This window comes from Puntigrus tetrazona, chromosome 5 (genome assembly GCF_018831695.1).
Source record: "Puntigrus tetrazona isolate hp1 chromosome 5, ASM1883169v1, whole genome shotgun sequence".
Classification (NCBI taxonomy): Eukaryota; Metazoa; Chordata; class Actinopteri; order Cypriniformes; family Cyprinidae; genus Puntigrus; species Puntigrus tetrazona.
Window position 1 is genome coordinate 14,100,212 of NC_056703.1, and position 17,921 is coordinate 14,118,132.

At 38.1% G+C, this 17,921-nt stretch overlaps 1 protein-coding gene across 2 annotated transcripts; it reads right to left on the reverse strand.

The window, feature by feature from the left end:
* Window positions 1–280: 280 nt before the first annotated feature.
* Window positions 281–11,865, reverse strand: gucy2d (guanylate cyclase 2D, retinal). 2 transcript variants are annotated; one of them, XM_043239083.1, is made up of 20 exons: window positions 10,953–11,865; window positions 10,168–10,469; window positions 9,322–9,697; window positions 9,142–9,226; window positions 8,927–9,041; window positions 8,806–8,826; window positions 8,512–8,631; window positions 7,527–7,610; window positions 7,196–7,372; window positions 6,836–6,992; window positions 6,554–6,703; window positions 6,236–6,384; window positions 5,910–6,073; window positions 5,644–5,836; window positions 5,219–5,393; window positions 4,210–4,308; window positions 2,965–3,059; window positions 2,165–2,250; window positions 1,983–2,077; window positions 281–1,526 (listed from the first exon to the last, which is right to left on the reverse strand). In XM_043239083.1, exons 1-19 carry the CDS (start codon window positions 11,761–11,763, stop codon window positions 1,990–1,992), a joined length of 3,447 nt encoding a protein of 1,148 aa, XP_043095018.1. In that variant the 5' UTR covers window positions 11,764–11,865; the 3' UTR covers window positions 281–1,526; window positions 1,983–1,989. The 2 variants fall into 2 exon arrangements, with proteins under 2 accessions (XP_043095018.1, XP_043095019.1); XM_043239084.1 differs by lacking the exon at window positions 8,806–8,826.
* Window positions 11,866–17,921: the final 6,056 nt, after the last annotated feature.

Below are 17,921 nucleotides of genomic sequence, written 5' to 3' on the forward strand. Positions count from 1 at the left end.
CAGTGTAGGAGAAACATCCATGCTTGCACTTTAGATTTGTGCTAGAAGAGTAGCCCGCTTCGTGTTGACATGAAACGTCAAAAACAAAACAGGCTATATAATGACTGGGGAAATCGTGTGACCATCTTGCTGTTGATAAAATTATTCCAACAGTGGAGCGCTTAGGCTACTTGTGCAAATTAAATGTCATATTTATAGGAAGGGTGCTCAGTTACTTATATGGGAAAATAAGCACATGCATGCACTAAATACCAAGAAAGAATCTACACACTCACTAAAGCCAGCTTTTATTTACACAGTTACACAGACAACAAGATAAAATGGTGAGATTGCAATTGAAATTCAGCTACATCCTGCTATGACTGTAGCTCCCTAGATTGTGGTTTAGGTATCAGGTGACAGAAACGTCATCCTGGACAGCCACAGGCGCCAGAACCCTCCTATCTTAATGACGATATCCAGACCACACGTTTAAAATTCCCTCTGTCATGAAGCATAATACCCCTTTTAGGGGGCACATACATTTACTGAGCGTGTGAGCAGGCAATGTAGTGCTGAGGATAAATCTCATGTTTTGTCTTTGGTAATAGACTGCATGTCAGGACTTTGAAGCAGGGTTCGACATCAGAATATTATGCATGGAATGCGCTGAATATCAGGATCAGGTGCCATGCTATTATAAACGTGACAGTTTGAGTCTCAGCTCACGAGTTTCCTTTTTTAACGTATCTCTTTTTCTTAACTCAAAGAGGACAGTGGAGCTAATAAGACCAAATAGTTGTCTGCCATATAACCTTGAACTTGAAAGGTGTTAGCTTGGCTGTGAAAACTGCACTGAATGCTTTTCACTTTCTAGAAAGGCCAAACAGTGCCACGTGGAATTACATTGAATGCGAGCATTTTCGAAAAGAAAATGTGAAGAATGTGAAGAAGTTCTTTTTTGAACTAACACCTAGTTTCCTAGCAAATAAAATCAACACCTTATTTTCAATCATTTCAATACATGGATATTATTGGTGTTATTTCCACTGAATTGTAACTAAATTGTCAGATGCCGTTATAAATAAGCTCCACCAATTTGTTGTTTTTGGTTTAGAAACAATGAAATAAAGACAAATCTCTTTGCAGCAGTAGACTAACTGGAGCGATCGCATAACTGCAGAGATGTGTGCTGCTGTTCTCATTTTCTCATCTTGATGAACTGTTATCTCGGCAGTGTCTTTACTTTGGTATTGGATGAACTGCGGTATAAACTCTATACGGTATTTAGAAAGTCCTCTGTGACCATCCAAAGCAGCTGGTACATGCCATCTTGTTGAGCTGATGGTTTTGATGGACTGGCATTCAGAGTTCAAGCGGTTTTGCTTCTTGTGAGATGTCCTAGTGAGCGTTTCCACTCTTTTTAGGATTGAATCAAGTAGAAAAGGGTAGTTGAGGGGGTGAACACCTCAGTCCACTCCTTTCATCCCCTTGCCCCACTTTCTCCTAAATTTGATAGGCTGGTGCAGAAACATGAGCATCGCAACCTATTGGAAGGCACAGAAACAAAACAGCATGAGTACAGAAGTTTCCCAACCTTAAGATGCATGGCTTACAGGCATTTTCTAACACACGAAAAAAGAAGAAATAAATTCTGTCGTGATTTCCGACATGATGTGTTTGCAAGCCTGTATTATATTTTATTTATTCTGTAGAGCTAACATGTTAAAGCAACACTGGACCTCATTGACTTTTCAAAATATCTTTTTATTGTTTTACAGAGGGGAAAAATGAGTCATAAATGAGTAAATAATGCTCATTTTTGGGTGAAATATTTTTTACCAGGTGCTCTTACATGACATGTAGGATGCAATGGCAAATACATTAGTGAACCTTTGTGAACTGCTAACATCTTTGTTCCTTGATTCATTAAAACAAATTATAATAACAACAAAATCAACCAAAGAAATAAGTAAAATGTGACAAAAAAAGAATTTCTCTACCTCTAATTCAATTGCCCATCTTCTTCTGTCGATCCAGGAATTTCTGTCGCCTGTCTATCGGAATCTCATCCAAGCTGATACCGTGGTTGCTCGCCCTTTGTGGCAACAAAATCAAAATTTAACTTCCTATTATAAACTTCATTCTAAAATATACATACGTATAGAACAGGTTCCTTTCTTACCCAGGAGTAAGGTCTGGCGGTATAGGTAGCGGCTTGTCGAATCCATCTCTCCCAACCAACCAGAATGTTTCCTCTACACCTTTACCCTGTTAGAGAATGACAGGAGCTCATCTGACAGGTTTCAGGATATTTAAGGCATTTAGTGTCATGTGTGATCTCAGGTGGTTTCTTGGCAAATGCTAAAACATAACCTTTCTTGAAACATTTTCCTCTTCGCAATTTTTATTTAATTTGCTTACTATAAAGGCGAAAAAAGCGTGGTCATTACTGACACTGTTATCTTCTAGATAATCAAGTTCAACTTTTGATAAAAACATAATAGGGTCAACTTTTTCCATTCTGAAAATTATTCTAGAACGTTGGGACAGTTGCCATTCTAGATATATACTATCATAGTTGCACAGCTAATACTGAATTGGTATTGATTTATGATTATGTTACCATTTAGGATTATCTGTTTTGACCATAGTTGTGCATATATACGCACGTCCTGATTCATGTTGACCCTGGAATAACATTTTGATCCAAAAAATATAGCCTTGACCATATCTCTACACCTAAACCTAACCTTACCCATGAGTAATGCCTAAAACCAGAATTAATTAGAGATGAATAACACTGATGTACAAGGACTGAGCACTGATTGGAAGCTTCACAAAAATTAAAAAATGTTTCTTTAAATCTGATTGGTCATGTTGATCCAGGAACGTCACACTCAGCAAAATCAGGTTCTGCGTGCATATACAGTCATAAAAGTGCATGAACTGAAGAAACATCCATCAGCGTGTGTGTTTGCGTACCTTGAGCTCTGTCCTGCCCCTAGTATCAATTTTGTAGCCAAGTTTGAGGCTGTTCAGGACATCAACAGTACTCTGGTTGACATGAATTCTGTAAGCTTTAAAAACAGGGACAGCAAAGCAATTAAGAAAAACATAGTAAATTAATTCATATTAAATCAACAACAACTGATCACTGCCCATATTGATTTCTTGTTAACATATAGAGTCACTCAAAAATATATATATATATTCCACTTGAAAGTAATGATGTTTCTTGAGAAACCACTAGATGGCAGTATGTCCATAACGGCTTGACTGTTCACTCTGAGCCATTTTAAAGCTGAAGCAGTGGGCACATTACATCACTCCAGGCATGCTGTCACTCTTCTGTTAGTTTCATATGATCTGAACAACTATGTTTTAGACTCTCATTGTGTAGGTGAAAACACATAGCACTAGATCTTTGATTAGTTTGTGGCCTAATCTATGAAAACTTCAAATATTTAATTTAAAAATAATTTAAAACAAATTTGAAAAAAAAAAAAAAAAAAACCTTCTTGTACAATATAATATCCTTTATAATAATAATTTTGAGGCATTTCAATTAACATTTACACTATTGAAAACATGGGGGGGCGGGGTTCCATTTCTTTGATTTGTTGATTGTTTGAAATCCATTTTTTATGGGTTTATCGACAACTGAAAATGTTTAAAAAGCCCAACATTTATTTGGAGAATATTTGTGATATTATAAATCTCACTTTGTTGAATAAAAGTATTGATTAAAAATGCACTAGCTTTATAACGTCAGCGTATAATTTTAGGCACTGGCAACTTAATCATGTTTCACACATTCTTCCATGTTCTTCAACATGAAACGTGTTCTAAAGGTGAAGTAAATGTTCTGGGATAAATGTGGCACAAGGTCTGATTAAAGGTGAGACAGTTCAGGGTGATGTCGAGGCGGAGGAGTTCTAAGAGGACATTAGCTTTAAAGGAGAATTTTCGTTCTAATTTGGCTTATACTCTTAAGAGCTTACAGGGAACTCTGCAATTTAAGCCCTCTGAGCTTCTCACTGACATGCACTCACTGATCAGCACACACACACACACACACAGTACTAACCACTCAGTCTTCAACTGATCCTTAGCCAAAGACAAATTCCTGGAATCACGACTTCAGAGATAGCCACTAGCGTTTTTTTTATTTGTTACTATCAGACACGTGCTGATGTATGTACATATGAAACACACGGTTGTACTCACGCAACCCTGTGGATTCCATTCGGGAGGCTGTGTTTACTGTGTCCCCGAACAGACAGTACCGAGGCATCTTCAACCCAACTACACCTGCTACCACTGGACCTGTCACACACACATCAACTGCAGGTTAGCACATTAGCAACCGCATAGAATTACATGTTGTGTCAGTCACACCTGCGCAAGCACCATGTGATCTCTGTTGAGTTGTAGGGTGGGGGAAAGGGCCAACGGCGTGCTAACTAATTGGATGAATCGGTTAATTGGATGATGCCTGGGCTTTACATTTCACTTGTTCTAGGAATACACAGCCATCAGAGGATCAAGTGTAAATACGTTTTTACATTTAGCACAATGTTGGTGATGTAAGACAAGACCATCTTTGTCGATGAACGTTTGATTTTTAACTTTGTGAGATGATGCATTTCATTTAAGGGCGTGAAACACTTGGACAAACTGGTTTAACTGTACTCTCAAGTAGTCTGAATATACTGGATTATGGCTTTTGGCTTTGTTAGATGTATTGGGTTACAGAGTTTACCCAGCTGAATATGTTATGAAAATCGGCATTCGAAGGTTTGAGGTCATTAAGAAATCTTTTTAATGCATCAAAGCTTTTTTAATGCAAGTATGCATTAAATTAATCAAAAGTGACAGCGAAGACTTCAAACATTGTTACAAAATATTTACATTTCTTCATGAAAAGCTGTTTAAGCTTTCTAGCCATCAAAGAATCCTGAAAAAATGTATCACAGTTTGAACAAAAAATGTTGAGCAGGAAAACCTTTTTCAGCACTAATAGTAATGATTTTTTTTCTTGAGTGCTAAATTTATCATATAAGAATGATTACTGAATGGACTGATTTTAGAGTAATGGAGTAATGGCTATTGAAATGCTTTACTATCAGAGGAATGTATGTCTTTTAACCTATAGTAAAACAGAAATGTATCTTTCAGACCCAAAACATTTTAATGTTCTTTGTATATGTGTTTGTGTGCTTTGTGCGATTCATACCAGAATGAAGTCCAATGCGGATTTTGACTTTGACGTCAGGCATGTGCCTCATTTTAAATGTTCCGATGCAGTGCAGGATGTCCAGAGACATGTTGGCCATTTCTGCTGCATGACGGTTGCCGTTGCGGTTTGGGACCCCTGATGCCACCATGTACGCATCACCAATAGTCTCTACCTGTTGATATGTATCAGATAAAATGTTTCTTGTTCTTGTTTCATTTAGATACTAAAGTACACTTTAGGTACTAATACGCAACCTTACTGCAAAAATATGAACCTTTAATGCTGAAAAAGGCACAAAGGTATACCTTTTAAAAGTGTGCCATGCAGTGACAGTTTTTTGATCTTTTTTTCTTGAGATCAGCATTGATCATGAAATAGTCTACTTAATTTCCACAACAGTATAAAAAAAAGCTTATGCCAACCTTGTAGACATCGTGGATTGCAATTATTCCATCAAAATGTGTGTAGAGGTCATTAAGCAGATCAACCACTTCGATGGGTTCACTCAGAGCAGAGATGGTGGTAAAACCCACAATATCACTGAAATACAGCGTGACCTCTGAAAAGTGCTCCGGCTTCACCGGCTTGCCTGTCTTTAATGCCAAGGCCACAGATCTGAAAGACAGAATGGCGTTGTAATAAACTAAAGGAATGTGAAAGCGATGTGAACACCTGAAGTAGGACTCACTTGGGCAGCATCTGGGCTAGAAGAGCATCGGTTTTCTGACGCTCTACCTCTAGTTCTTCGGTCCTCTCTCGGATGAGATCCTCTAGGTTTGAGGAGTATTGCTCCAGCATCCTTAACATTGAGTCAATTATATTTGTCTTCTTTCCCTTGTTCACATTCTTAAACTGCAAGAAAAAATATTTTTTGTTTTTCTCCTGTATGTGTGTGTGTGTTTAATGTCTAATCTGAAAGAGTGTGTGTGTAAAGTGATGTGTAGCAGTGTGAAGATCTTCAGACACAAGTATTGTGTATGTGTGTGTGCTTGAGAGAGAAGAAAGACAGTGCACCTGTCTGAAGATCTCCTCAAACGTGGGTCTCTTGTCAGGCTCCTCACTCCAGGACTGCTTCATGATCTGAATCACCTCCAGCGGCGCTTCATCCACAGACACAGTGGGTCGGCACAGCGGTGGAGGACAGCGTACCTTATCTATGATTTCTGCACACAAAGATGCACAACTTGAGCATTCACAACTAAGAACTGTGTATCCATGTATGAATCCAAACCAACTCCATTAAATCATTGCCATCTTTGTTTTTTTTTTCCATTAACTAGGTGAAAACCTGAATGGTATGTGATTGCATAGTGGTATATGAGAGTGTCTAACCTTCAGGAGGCATATCTAACATGCAGAAGGGCGCACAGCGAGAGATCACCTCCTGCATGATAATAGAAAAGCTGTACACATCAGCTGAATAAGTCCCCTTCTTCTTCAGTTTAGGATCTCGCAGCATCTCTGGAGCTGTCCAGAATTGATCTGTACCAACAATACAGAGATCAGAGTCAATCAGGAAGACTGAACACAACAAAAAAGCAAGAGGAGATGATGAGAGCAAATATATGTCCTGTCACCTCATGGTTTGGCAGTTTGCACATGTATTACACGTACCCTCTGGTTTGGTGTCCTCCAGGATGATGTTTTGACAGTTGATGATTTCACTGAAGCCATAATCTGTAACCTTCAGAACAAATCGACCATCTACCACACAGTTCCTTGACTTCAGGCGTCCATGAATAATCCCACGATTATGCAAGTACTTCATTCCCTGCCAGGGAAAGATAAAAAAAAAGACCTTAGATGGAAAGTTACAGAGAAGTATGAGGAGATGGGAGCAGGTGACATCTTTGACAGTTCAATAGTGAACAGCCAGTCATTCTTTACCACATTTTCAGCATATCTTTATCATTCTCTTAAACTGTTTTTACTTCTCTATTCATCTATGCATTAATTCAACCCTAACTTCCTCACCCTGATCAAGTCAAGGAGAAGAGAGGATTTAAACATCCAGTCCAGTCTCATTTCCTCGTTGTTGAGCAGGTCTTCCAGGCTGCCTCTGGTGCAATGCTCTGTAACAATTCCAAATATGCCAGTATCCATGAACAGACCAAGAAACAGGTTCAGATTCTCATGACGCATGTCTCTCAGCTAGAAAGAGAGAAGAGGAGGACAAGCAAAAGGAAAAAAAAGGTGCAGAAGACAGGGAGGGTAAGATGAGTAAAATTGAGCTTTTGTTTCAAAACATGTCCACAACTTGTAAGACAAACAATGAATTATTAACTTTCATTTACTTCTCTCTTACCTTGATAAAGATGGCCTGAGTGCTGTCACTGATTTCTGAAACAGAATCTTCACAGGGACATTTCTTCAGCCAGACCCAGTCACCCTGACAGCACAGAATAATACAACTAAACACATCTCCACAGGCTCACACACAATCTGACTAACTTATTGGATGTTTCACCATGAACAATCCTTCTCCTTGGTCTTCAAAAATGTCTGAAATGAATTTAGTGACACTTTTAGAAAAAATTATGCATAAAATGCATTTTAATTCATGTCTTTTCATTTAAAAAAAAAAATACTCCCGATTTACTCAAACGAGGACATAGCAACTTATGGATGAGACTTATTTTTAATGCTTTAAGTGTAAAGACAAAAAAACCTACAAGGAGTAACTGATATGTAGCATTTTGTGAAAGTCAACAGGAGTGCAGTGATTAACAGATTTTTGAAAATTTTTAAATCAACTTTTGTTGTTTTTAGTGAGCATGAAAAGAGAAATGAAAAACTTATCGGAAGCTTGATTCCACCATGAAATAAAAAATAAAAGGTAACTGCAACTTTGTATCTCACAGTTCTGAGTTTATTACTCGCATATTTGGTTTTACAATAGTGCAATTCTGAGATTTTTTTTCAAGATGTTTATATGCAATTACCAATTTTAAAGTGGCAACTGTGGGTTTAAAGCTGGAAGTTGTGTCATATAAACTCACAATTCTGAGAAGAGTTATACACATTGTGAGTTACAAATTGCTAAAATAAAAAACTGGAATGTGCGACGAAAATTGCAAATACAAAATCATGAATTTATATCTTCAATTCCGAGATAATGTATCTTGAAATTCATTAGTGGAGAAAAATTATACAGAAACTAACTGGTTGAATTTTGAATGTATCATGCTTTTGTACTGAATATATTGCTTCAAACGGTACCAAAACACTATGCTAACAACCTATCAAAGCGTATCTATGTCTGTACTCCAAAAAGTACAAATTTCTCACACCTCAAATACAGCAACGTTGGACGTCTCAGGAGTTGACGTAATGTAACTGCGACCTGAAACTGAGTGGCGAGGGGTTTTAACGTCTAGCTGACTCTTCACCATGCTTTCCTCATTCAGCTTCTACAGATAAAATGGAAAGAAATGGAATATGTGAGAGACATAGATAAACATCAGAGCAAGAGCGAGAGTGAGAGAGTAAGTTCTACTTAGAGACTCATGTCTGTCCTATTAAGTATCATCACACTTGCAGCAGATCACGCACTAAAGTCATATTAGATTAATTTAAATTATTACCATACTCTCCTCATTCAGCTTCTACAGAGACACCCAGAGAGAAAGAGCGAAAGGGACAGTGAGAGAGGCATTGGTAAAGTATAAGAGCAAAACAGATACAGAGATAGCATTTATGACTGACCCTCCTGCTGAGTGTTGTGTTGATAAAGACCAAGTCATCCAGTGTCAGTATTATCTTAGTGGGGCTTCCAATTCCTCCTCCACCAAATGCTCCTAATATCCCCATCCCGTGTTTCCTAGACACATACACACAATTATTTGTTTATCAGTAGGCTAATCCAATAAACTTATTCAATACAAGGTGGTTTGCTGAAACTCAAGCAAGTCAATTCATACCTTACATGGAGAAATAATACACCTCCTCCACTCATAAACACACAGAACAAGAGAAGGAGGAGGAAAACGGTCATTCCACCCAAGCCTGCAAAGATAGGAAAGCAACAGCAGACAGAATCGGTGATTAAATACATTGTGGCTAATAAAATGTATGTGGTACAAGAATTTCTGCTTTCTCACCTCCACTACAAGCGATGTAAGGACTGAACCAACAGTTTGAGTCAGTGCTCGGAGACGCTCCAGCGAAATGAATCGATTTCCCCAAGTACTTCAAGCCTCCATATTTCCCATACGTGTGCGCTGCTTCCAGGGCATGCGTGCGGTGTAGGCTGGACCCGGAGCCATCTGAATCCAGGACAGCGTAGCGGGCTTGCATTCCTTCCCCATCAGTGCCTGCCGATATCCTCTGGTTAAAGCCATCGAATTCAAATCCACCCTCGTTTTTAACCAGTGTATCTCCCGATACCCAGCGCCCTCCACTCGCAACTCGGCTCTGCTCTGCAGCCTTGGCCGTATAATACAGCATGTTATAGATGGTCCCAAAGAATGGAGAAACCTGCCAAAAAAAACTGAATCCTTAAAAATGGAACAAATAACATTTTCAGTCTAAACGGGACAATTTTTCACAGGAAATGTAATCAAAAAATCCAAGTTTTAGTTTTTTTTTTTTTTTAGTAGTATTATTTTCAGTCATGGCCTAATGTAAGAGTTGGACTTGGGAAGTGTCAGTACCAGCAACCTTCAACCTTCAGTACCCATGACTGAGGTGTCCTTGAGCAGGGCACCAATCTACAAGTGGTCCCTGGGCACTGCAGCAAAAACAGCTACCCACTGCTCCAGGTGTGTGTTCACGATGTATGTGTGAGCTTGTGTTCACTCCACAGTTGAATAGGTTAAATTCAGAGCATAATTCCTAATGTAACAAAGATGCTTTCAACATATCTTTAGCTTTTCCCACCCTGATCCCTGTATTGCTTGTCTAAAATGATACCTCTAGTTGTAAAACACTAAGACCAATTATGTTACCTCTTCAGGTGGTGTGCTGGTTCGGATGTCATAAGATTCCTGAGCTGCACTGAAGGCCTCATAGAAGTTTTGTTCTCCTTGGTCCATGGTTATTGTCAGGACCCCATCATATGCTCGTCGCAGTTTGGTGTCATTGGCCAAGATTGGATAGTTCACATCTTTATATGGCAGTGAATACAGGAGGGTGTCATATGGGATGAAGATGTAGCCTCGGTCAATCATTCTCATGTCCATTGCTGTGGTTAGCAACTGATACTGATCCTCTCCGCCAATCAGAACAGAGTGCATGCACATGATGACAACTGCACACAGAGAATAAACAGAAAGGGAGGAATAAATAAAGAGGAAATGTGCAAAGAGGACAGAGGAATACTTAAAATTATTAATAATTATTAAGACAGAAAGAGAGATATTACACAAATAGATACATTTATAAAGTGCCTGCTCTAATTTGCATTTCAATCTCATTGAAGAGGACATTAAAATTAGATTAAAAAAATTTAAAAGAATATTTAATAAAAATTCAATATTTAATTAAAATAATTTTAAATTGTACAGACTACAAACATGTTTTACTATAAAATAATAGATTACATTCTCAAACAGTAATTATAGATTTAATTATAATTTAAACTCAGTATCTCTAATGCGGATTGCATTTACCGAACCCACTAACCAGCATAAAGTAATCGCACATTTAAATTGCAATCTTTAAACATCAAAATTTAACACCAGTTTCAGTGCTGTTTTTTTTTTTTAATTCAAACATAACTTTGAGAACTCACCCCTCACTCGATCGGTCTCCCGTATTGTCTTTAGGGCTCGCCGTGGCCCTTCCTTGTCCATTTCCATAGTAACAACCACACCAACTGGCAGACCAAGGGCACGCAGGGAAGCTGCCAGTTCATGCCCAGTCGCTTCCCACATGTCATTCTCGGCCGTTATAATCCCAACATGTGCCCAGCGGAAAAAGCGCAACACGGAGAAGAGCACACGAGAAGACAGCGGGAGTGGCCGTAGGAAAGAAGAATACATCCCCTCATCCATATCAGCCTTCAGACAAGCCCAGGACAGGATGCCCTTGTTCCAATTCTTTGCCAGCAGCGCAGCAGCAGTGCAGTATCCAGGGTTTGCCGGTCCAAGAAAGGCCGAACCGTAGCCCTCCAGCTCGGCAAAGCGTGCCAGGGCTTTCGAGCTGGAGCAGTCCTCATTAATTAGTGTGTAATCATACCAGTAGCCTTTGTTGAGGTTGGGGTCTTTGTTTATTCGGCTCATGGCTAACCGTGCAGCTAGATCTGGCAGGGCTTTGGAGTACATGGGGTCACATGTCCATGGTCCTACGATGGCGATTTTGAAGGTGGTACCCCAGGCCTCACAGGGAAAGTATGAAAGCATGACTAGAGGAAGGAGAAAGCAGTTGCCCCACCAGCTGCGGCTGCGTAGCGTTGGGGTCGAGGACGTGGGACACAGTGAGCCATCAGGTTTTTTTGCTTTTTGATTTGAGTTTTGTTTTCGTCGTCTCTTTACAACACTAAACTGTTGCCATCGTGGGTGGTGGGATTGGCGGAGAAAGCTAGAGTTTCTGTGGTCATCCATTTTAATTTTTGTCTTATTGTTAATTGTCTGGGACAATGAAAAGCAGGTGGCACTGAGAGGTGTTTTGCTGTGTTGTGTGAATATTTGGTTAGCGACAGTGCAAAGGCTGATAAAACCCCCAGCTCTAGATTTGGATTCTACCCACTGAGGGGCACTAGCCCAAAACTATTGCACAATAACCAGCCATTACTGTCTGTTTTAGAAGAGGAAAATGTGTGCAGTTGTATTTGAGGGAAACAACATAGAAGGGTTTGGTGAAGAGGGGAATATACAAGGGATGAAAACAGAACAGAAAAAGACAAAGTTAGTATTTTTATATTGGAAAATTAACTCAATACAATGCATTGCATTTCTTTTTTTTATTTTTTACCATATTTTAAATCAACATCAGGTCATATAAATGAATATGGGAAACAATATATTATACTTTCAGAATAAAAAGTATTAGGACTTTTTTACTAATAATTGTGACTTTACATCTTGCAATGTACCTCACAATTATTGTTTTATTTTATTTATTTATTTATTTATTACTCTAAGGCAGATGGTCTTAAATGTATAATTACACTGAAACAGGGACACATAAAATAATCTGTAACAGTTTATTTAATAGAATATTTCAATATACATTTCAGAAGAAAGGCATCTTACTTCTTTTTAGAGGCAATGCTCAATGAAGTATTTACATGTTGTTTGCTATTAAGAGTTTTGCTTTGTTTTCAAACCCTCCCATCATACTGTGATCCTAGAGAGCTGATATCTGACTGCAGGCCTGGTCCGATCAGCCGGCCGACCACATCCTCACCTGACTCGTGTGCCATCTGTGTTTAAAGGTGGAGCTGGGGTGAAGTGTCACACGTCTTGTACCAGGCTGTCTGACCAATCCTCCCTCCCTCTCTTTCTCTATTCTATCTATTGCTCAGCAAGCAGCAAGCAGATTACAATTAAAGAGCTCTTCTTTCATTAGCCTTGGCCATAATAACTGCCAAATAACGTGAGGCTTAATCAGTTTTAATCTTAATCAACCTTATCTCTTTACACCATCATCGCTCTACTGACCTGTCAAAAGTCTTTTGTTCCTCAGTGTTTTTTTTCCTCCATGTCCTCATGATTCTGTCTAAATTCCTTTTGAATGTCCTGTCTACCCCTCATATCTTAACCTCTAGGTTCGGATTGATCTCTTTCTTTGGACTTTCAGCCAACTCAGGATTACAGAGGATTGCACGGGACCTTGCTGTCAGACTCACGCTACTCCTATACTTTAACTACTGTATGCAATATTAGGGAACATACCACAGCCCTTCATTTATTCAGACAGTGTTTGTGTATAGCATTACAGCACAACAGTTTCATCAGCTGACAATCTGCCTAAACATTTCATATGTAGTATTTAAATATGTTAATCTAATAATGGAGCTTTTGTGGTATGACAATATGGTTATATCAGCTATGTGTACAAACCCTCCAGATATTCATCCTTACTAAAATGATTGCTAATAAGTGTTTTAGGTTCAAGGAATAGTTTACCCAAAAATAAAAATTCTGTCACCATTTACTCACCTTTAAGTAGTTTTGGGTCACCATACTATTTTTCCCTGACAATGGAAGTCAGTGGTGACTCAAAACAGCCAGGATACAAACTTTCTTCAAAATATCTTCCTTTGTGTTTAGCACAGCAAAGAAATTCATACAGGTTTGGAACATTTTTAAATTTTTTGAGTGAACTATTCCTTTAAGGTTAATGAATCTCAAGAGCAGAATATGGATCTTATTTAGTGTTTTTTCTCATGGAAATTAAGATGCATATTGAAATGATAGCTATTGTCATATAGAAATCTGAATATTGGAAAGTTTTGATTGCTGTGTAATAAAACAAACCCTTTTAAATAGTCTGTGATAAGAAAGATCTATGCAGTACATTCAAGTTCATTGTAACTTTGTGACGCCAGCATTCACACTAAAAATCGCTAAAAATTTAGCATTTATGTATGTATGAAGCATGTAATGCAATTGGCCGATAAGTGACTGAACATTACGACACTATTTTCAATACTATCGACAAAGATCCACGTTGTTGAATGTTAGTGAATGTTAGCTGAGTTAGCATAACTAGCAACTGACACCTTTAATAGCAGAACATTTAATTACATGAACCAATTAAATTAAGTAGTCTAAACTGATTTTAGTCAATTTTTTTGATGAATAAAATAATAATGCAATTAATTATGGTTTAATACACAGAATAAATAATATAAAAATAAGACAATGAAGTAAAACAAAGCATATGTGTAAAAACTAAATTATTTATCAAACTCCAATACGAAGAAAAAAGTCTTTGTAGTTATTCTGTAACAACCAAAGATTACTTAGCATCTCTCGGGGAAATCCTAATCCTCTAAATCTCGGGGACTACTCTAGCAAATTCAATATCGAAAACTACTGTTAGCCTTAATAACGTATTGTTAATAAAAGAGAAAAATATCAAAATATATGCCAACCTGGTGAGTGTGGCTAATTGAGAGCCATGGCGAGTGCTTGTCCCATTAGAACAGAGAGAAACTGAGAAGAACAAGAGGGGGACCAGAACTGCACTCCCAGAGAGGAAACAGTAACAAGAAATGACAAATTCCAAATTAAAAATGTAAAAGTCCAGATCGGAGGTGGAGAAAAGACAGATATTCCATGTCAAAATAAAAATGAAATAAAAAATGTCCTTTGAAAATAATAGTATAAAAAAATTTAGATGTAGAAATCCACCTTTCTTTTTTTAAAACGGAGAGCTGGTCTTTGGTTTGTGGTCGTCGAAGGTTGGAGGCCCTCTGTTGGACTGAGTACTGCCCCAGTCTGGAGAGCCTAATGGGGGAAGCCAATGGAACAAGAGCCTCTCTGAGTCCTGGGTCTTACTGGGAATAGGAAGAATTACAAAGAGAGAGAGACAGCAAGAGACAAGAAACGAGCAGAGAGATAGGAGGGGCAGGCCGGGAATCCAAGCAGTGACTTCTTAACCCTCTTTAGCCTATAATCCACAAATACATGGCAAAAGGCACTGTCTCTTCTCAGTGTCCATATGAGCTTGTGGCCCAGTAACATTCAAGATACCGACTTACAGTTTGAAAAATAATAACAATTAAACACTTTTCAAAATTCATTTAAATTATTTTGTAACTAATTTCAGTAGTTTAACTCTAAACGGATGTTTCACTTGACTTCAGACTTTTTGGCTTTTAATACAATACCGTGATAAATATTACAATAGATAGATTGTATGATTGTTTTTATTTAAGATGAGAATTTGCTCCAGCGGTGTGTGTGGAATCAGCATTGAGCTTTCAAACGTTACAGATTTTACCTGTGGCCCTCTCCATCTAGTTGCCTCAGGTGCACTCAGTAATTTTTGCTTATATTGCACTGGCCAATATGGCAGTTGCCTTGGACACAAAAATGGCTGTACTACTCATAGTCACCCTTCATTAATTATTTCTAAATTGAAAGTGTCAGTAACCAGTGTCAGTGGCATTTGGCTGGTCACGTGGCTTCAATATGGCAGCCCCTATTAAGGTCAAATAACTATTAACTTTTTTTGGAGGGGGGGCAAAACCTTTTAATTTCACACAATTTAACACAATGGACAAAAGTGCAAATAATATGAAGATCACAAAGCACAACTGACACCAGACTTCTCCTCATGTCACATTAAAAAAACACAGTGTCAATGTGCCCCTCTTTCTTTTCTGCTCCTCCTCCTTTCTTGATCTTTCTTGAGTTTATAAGCTTGGTTAGCATAGGGCCCAACAGGTGAAAGGAGATTTGAGTTCCCAGGAAGCCCTAAGCCACGATACATCTTTGTTCATTGTGACATTGTGTCCTACAGCAGAACCATGTTACACTCTGTTTAGGGTTTGACATAAACCTCTACATTTCAGTCTGGGAAGTCATAGAACCTCTTAAAGGCCTCCTGGGGAAACTGGAAAGAAAGGGTTACCAGGCTGCTATTGCAAGAAGCAGCATTCAAAATAATGTAACTAATATATGAAACAAGAGAGTGGGAGCTGTGAGAGATCATTCAGCGCTTGTGAAGTGACAAGAGCTCTAAGGTCAAAGGCCATGAAGATTATGTCCTGACTTTATGTCCTCCAGGACTGGAGCAGTGTTCAGACTTATATAAAAGTAAACTAATTCATTTATACAAATCGGTTTCTTCAAATTTTAAACATTCATTTGTAAAATAGAGAATTCTTTTGGAATAATCTAAATGAATTCAGGGGGAGAATTACTGTAAAAACATTTATGCTTATAAAACAGGTCCAAAACAGAAGGAAGAAAATTATTATATGTTATATGTTACTCCTAAACCCCCCAGAAACATGTATTTGTAATATTGTTTCTCTCGTTTTTTCAGTCTCTCATTTAGAATTTTTTGGTCAGTAAGTTTTTTTAAAATAAATTCTTACTTTTATTATGAATTAAAGTTAATCAAACGTTACAGCATAGACATGTTGCATAATATTCTGATCTATTTTGATAAAATGATTTAAACTTGAACCAAATCAGCATATTATACAATAAATATTTTATATACAGAATTCTGTATAGGATCATGTGACAATAAAGACTGGAGTAATTCAGCTTTGTGGGAATAAATTACATAAATAGAAAACAGTTATTTTAAATTTCACAATATTATTGCTTTCAATGTATTTTTATTCTGAAAAAATGCAGTATTATTCAGCAAATGGGACATTTTAATTCCCAGAAATATTTTTTTGGTGAAATGCACCATTCTTTTCCCTTCGTGGTTCAAGAATGTCACTGTCACTTGATCCAGTTAAATCTTTCCTTCCACTTTCTGCCCCAATTAATGGTCCTAAAAGAAGAACCTCCACATGGCCACTGAAATATTGACTTAGCTTTGACCACAGCACTATTAAACACTATGAGGCTGGCTTGTAATAATCAGAGAGCAAAGCTCACTGTGCTCGACTGAGAAGACATATATTCTTGTCTTAGTCCTTAAATCTAACCTTAAGCTCTTATTCTCACATTTAACTACACCAGAATGTATTAAAGCATCTTGATCAAGGCCATAATGGTGTCAAGAGGTGGAGGGGACGCAAACCTTGAAGGCTTTCAGACTAGCTCCTGTCCTACACTTTTAACTTGTTGCTGACTGGAACAAATAACTCTTTGATCTCACGAGCACTAGGCTTGCTTGTGTGTGTGTGTGTGTGTGTGTGTGTGTGTGTGTGTGTGTGTGTGTGTGTCACGCTAGCGCATGATTGATAGGAGTCCATTTTAAGTTAATCAGATTAGTCAGATTGGGTTGTGCTGTACTGAGCTTCAACCGACAAGCCTCTTACCTCTGATCGGAGAGAGAGAGAAACGTGGTGGGGGAGACAGGTAGCAACATGATTCGCCTGAAAGAATTGTTAATTAAAGTTTGACAGAATTATTAGTAAATTTTTGTAGTAAAATTGTGTTAATGAAAAAATATATTACAACGTTTGATATGGCAAACAACGTGTATGCTATATTTGTGTAAACCTGCAGCGTTTAAAGTAATCCTTACCCTCATGTTCTTCAAAACCTGTATACATTTCTGTCTTCTGTGAAACAGAAAAAATTATGGCAGAAAAACTGATTGGTCGTTCACAAAGAATGTCTTTCTTTTTCAGTCAAATGATTAATCGCGATTAATCACATCCAATTTTTTTTTTAACTGGCAATAAAACAGCCCATAGGTGGCAGCAAGTCTCTGTTTCAACAAATGCTCTATTAAATCATTCAAATCAAACGATTCGAATGAATTGCTTGAAGGGTATTCTAACTGCATTCCAATGCTTTTGGACTTTTAAGACGTTCAAAGTTGGATAATGTCAGCTCTCCTACTGTCTCTCAGTCCCTCACAGTCACACAATATGTCAGGGTGATGTACATTTAAACTGTAACACGCTTGTTACAGTACCGAGTCCTGACTGACCAATCGCCGTTATTTAATTTGTGAATTAACATATCTAGACAATTTTAACTTTTTTTCTCCCTCTGCATCTACCCTTAATTCGAGTTTTGGCTGTATGTAAGATTGACTAGGATTTCCCAGGCCCCTCTTCCTCAGAGTTGACGCACACGCAAGTTGCCAGATAGGAACTGACCTCTTTCAT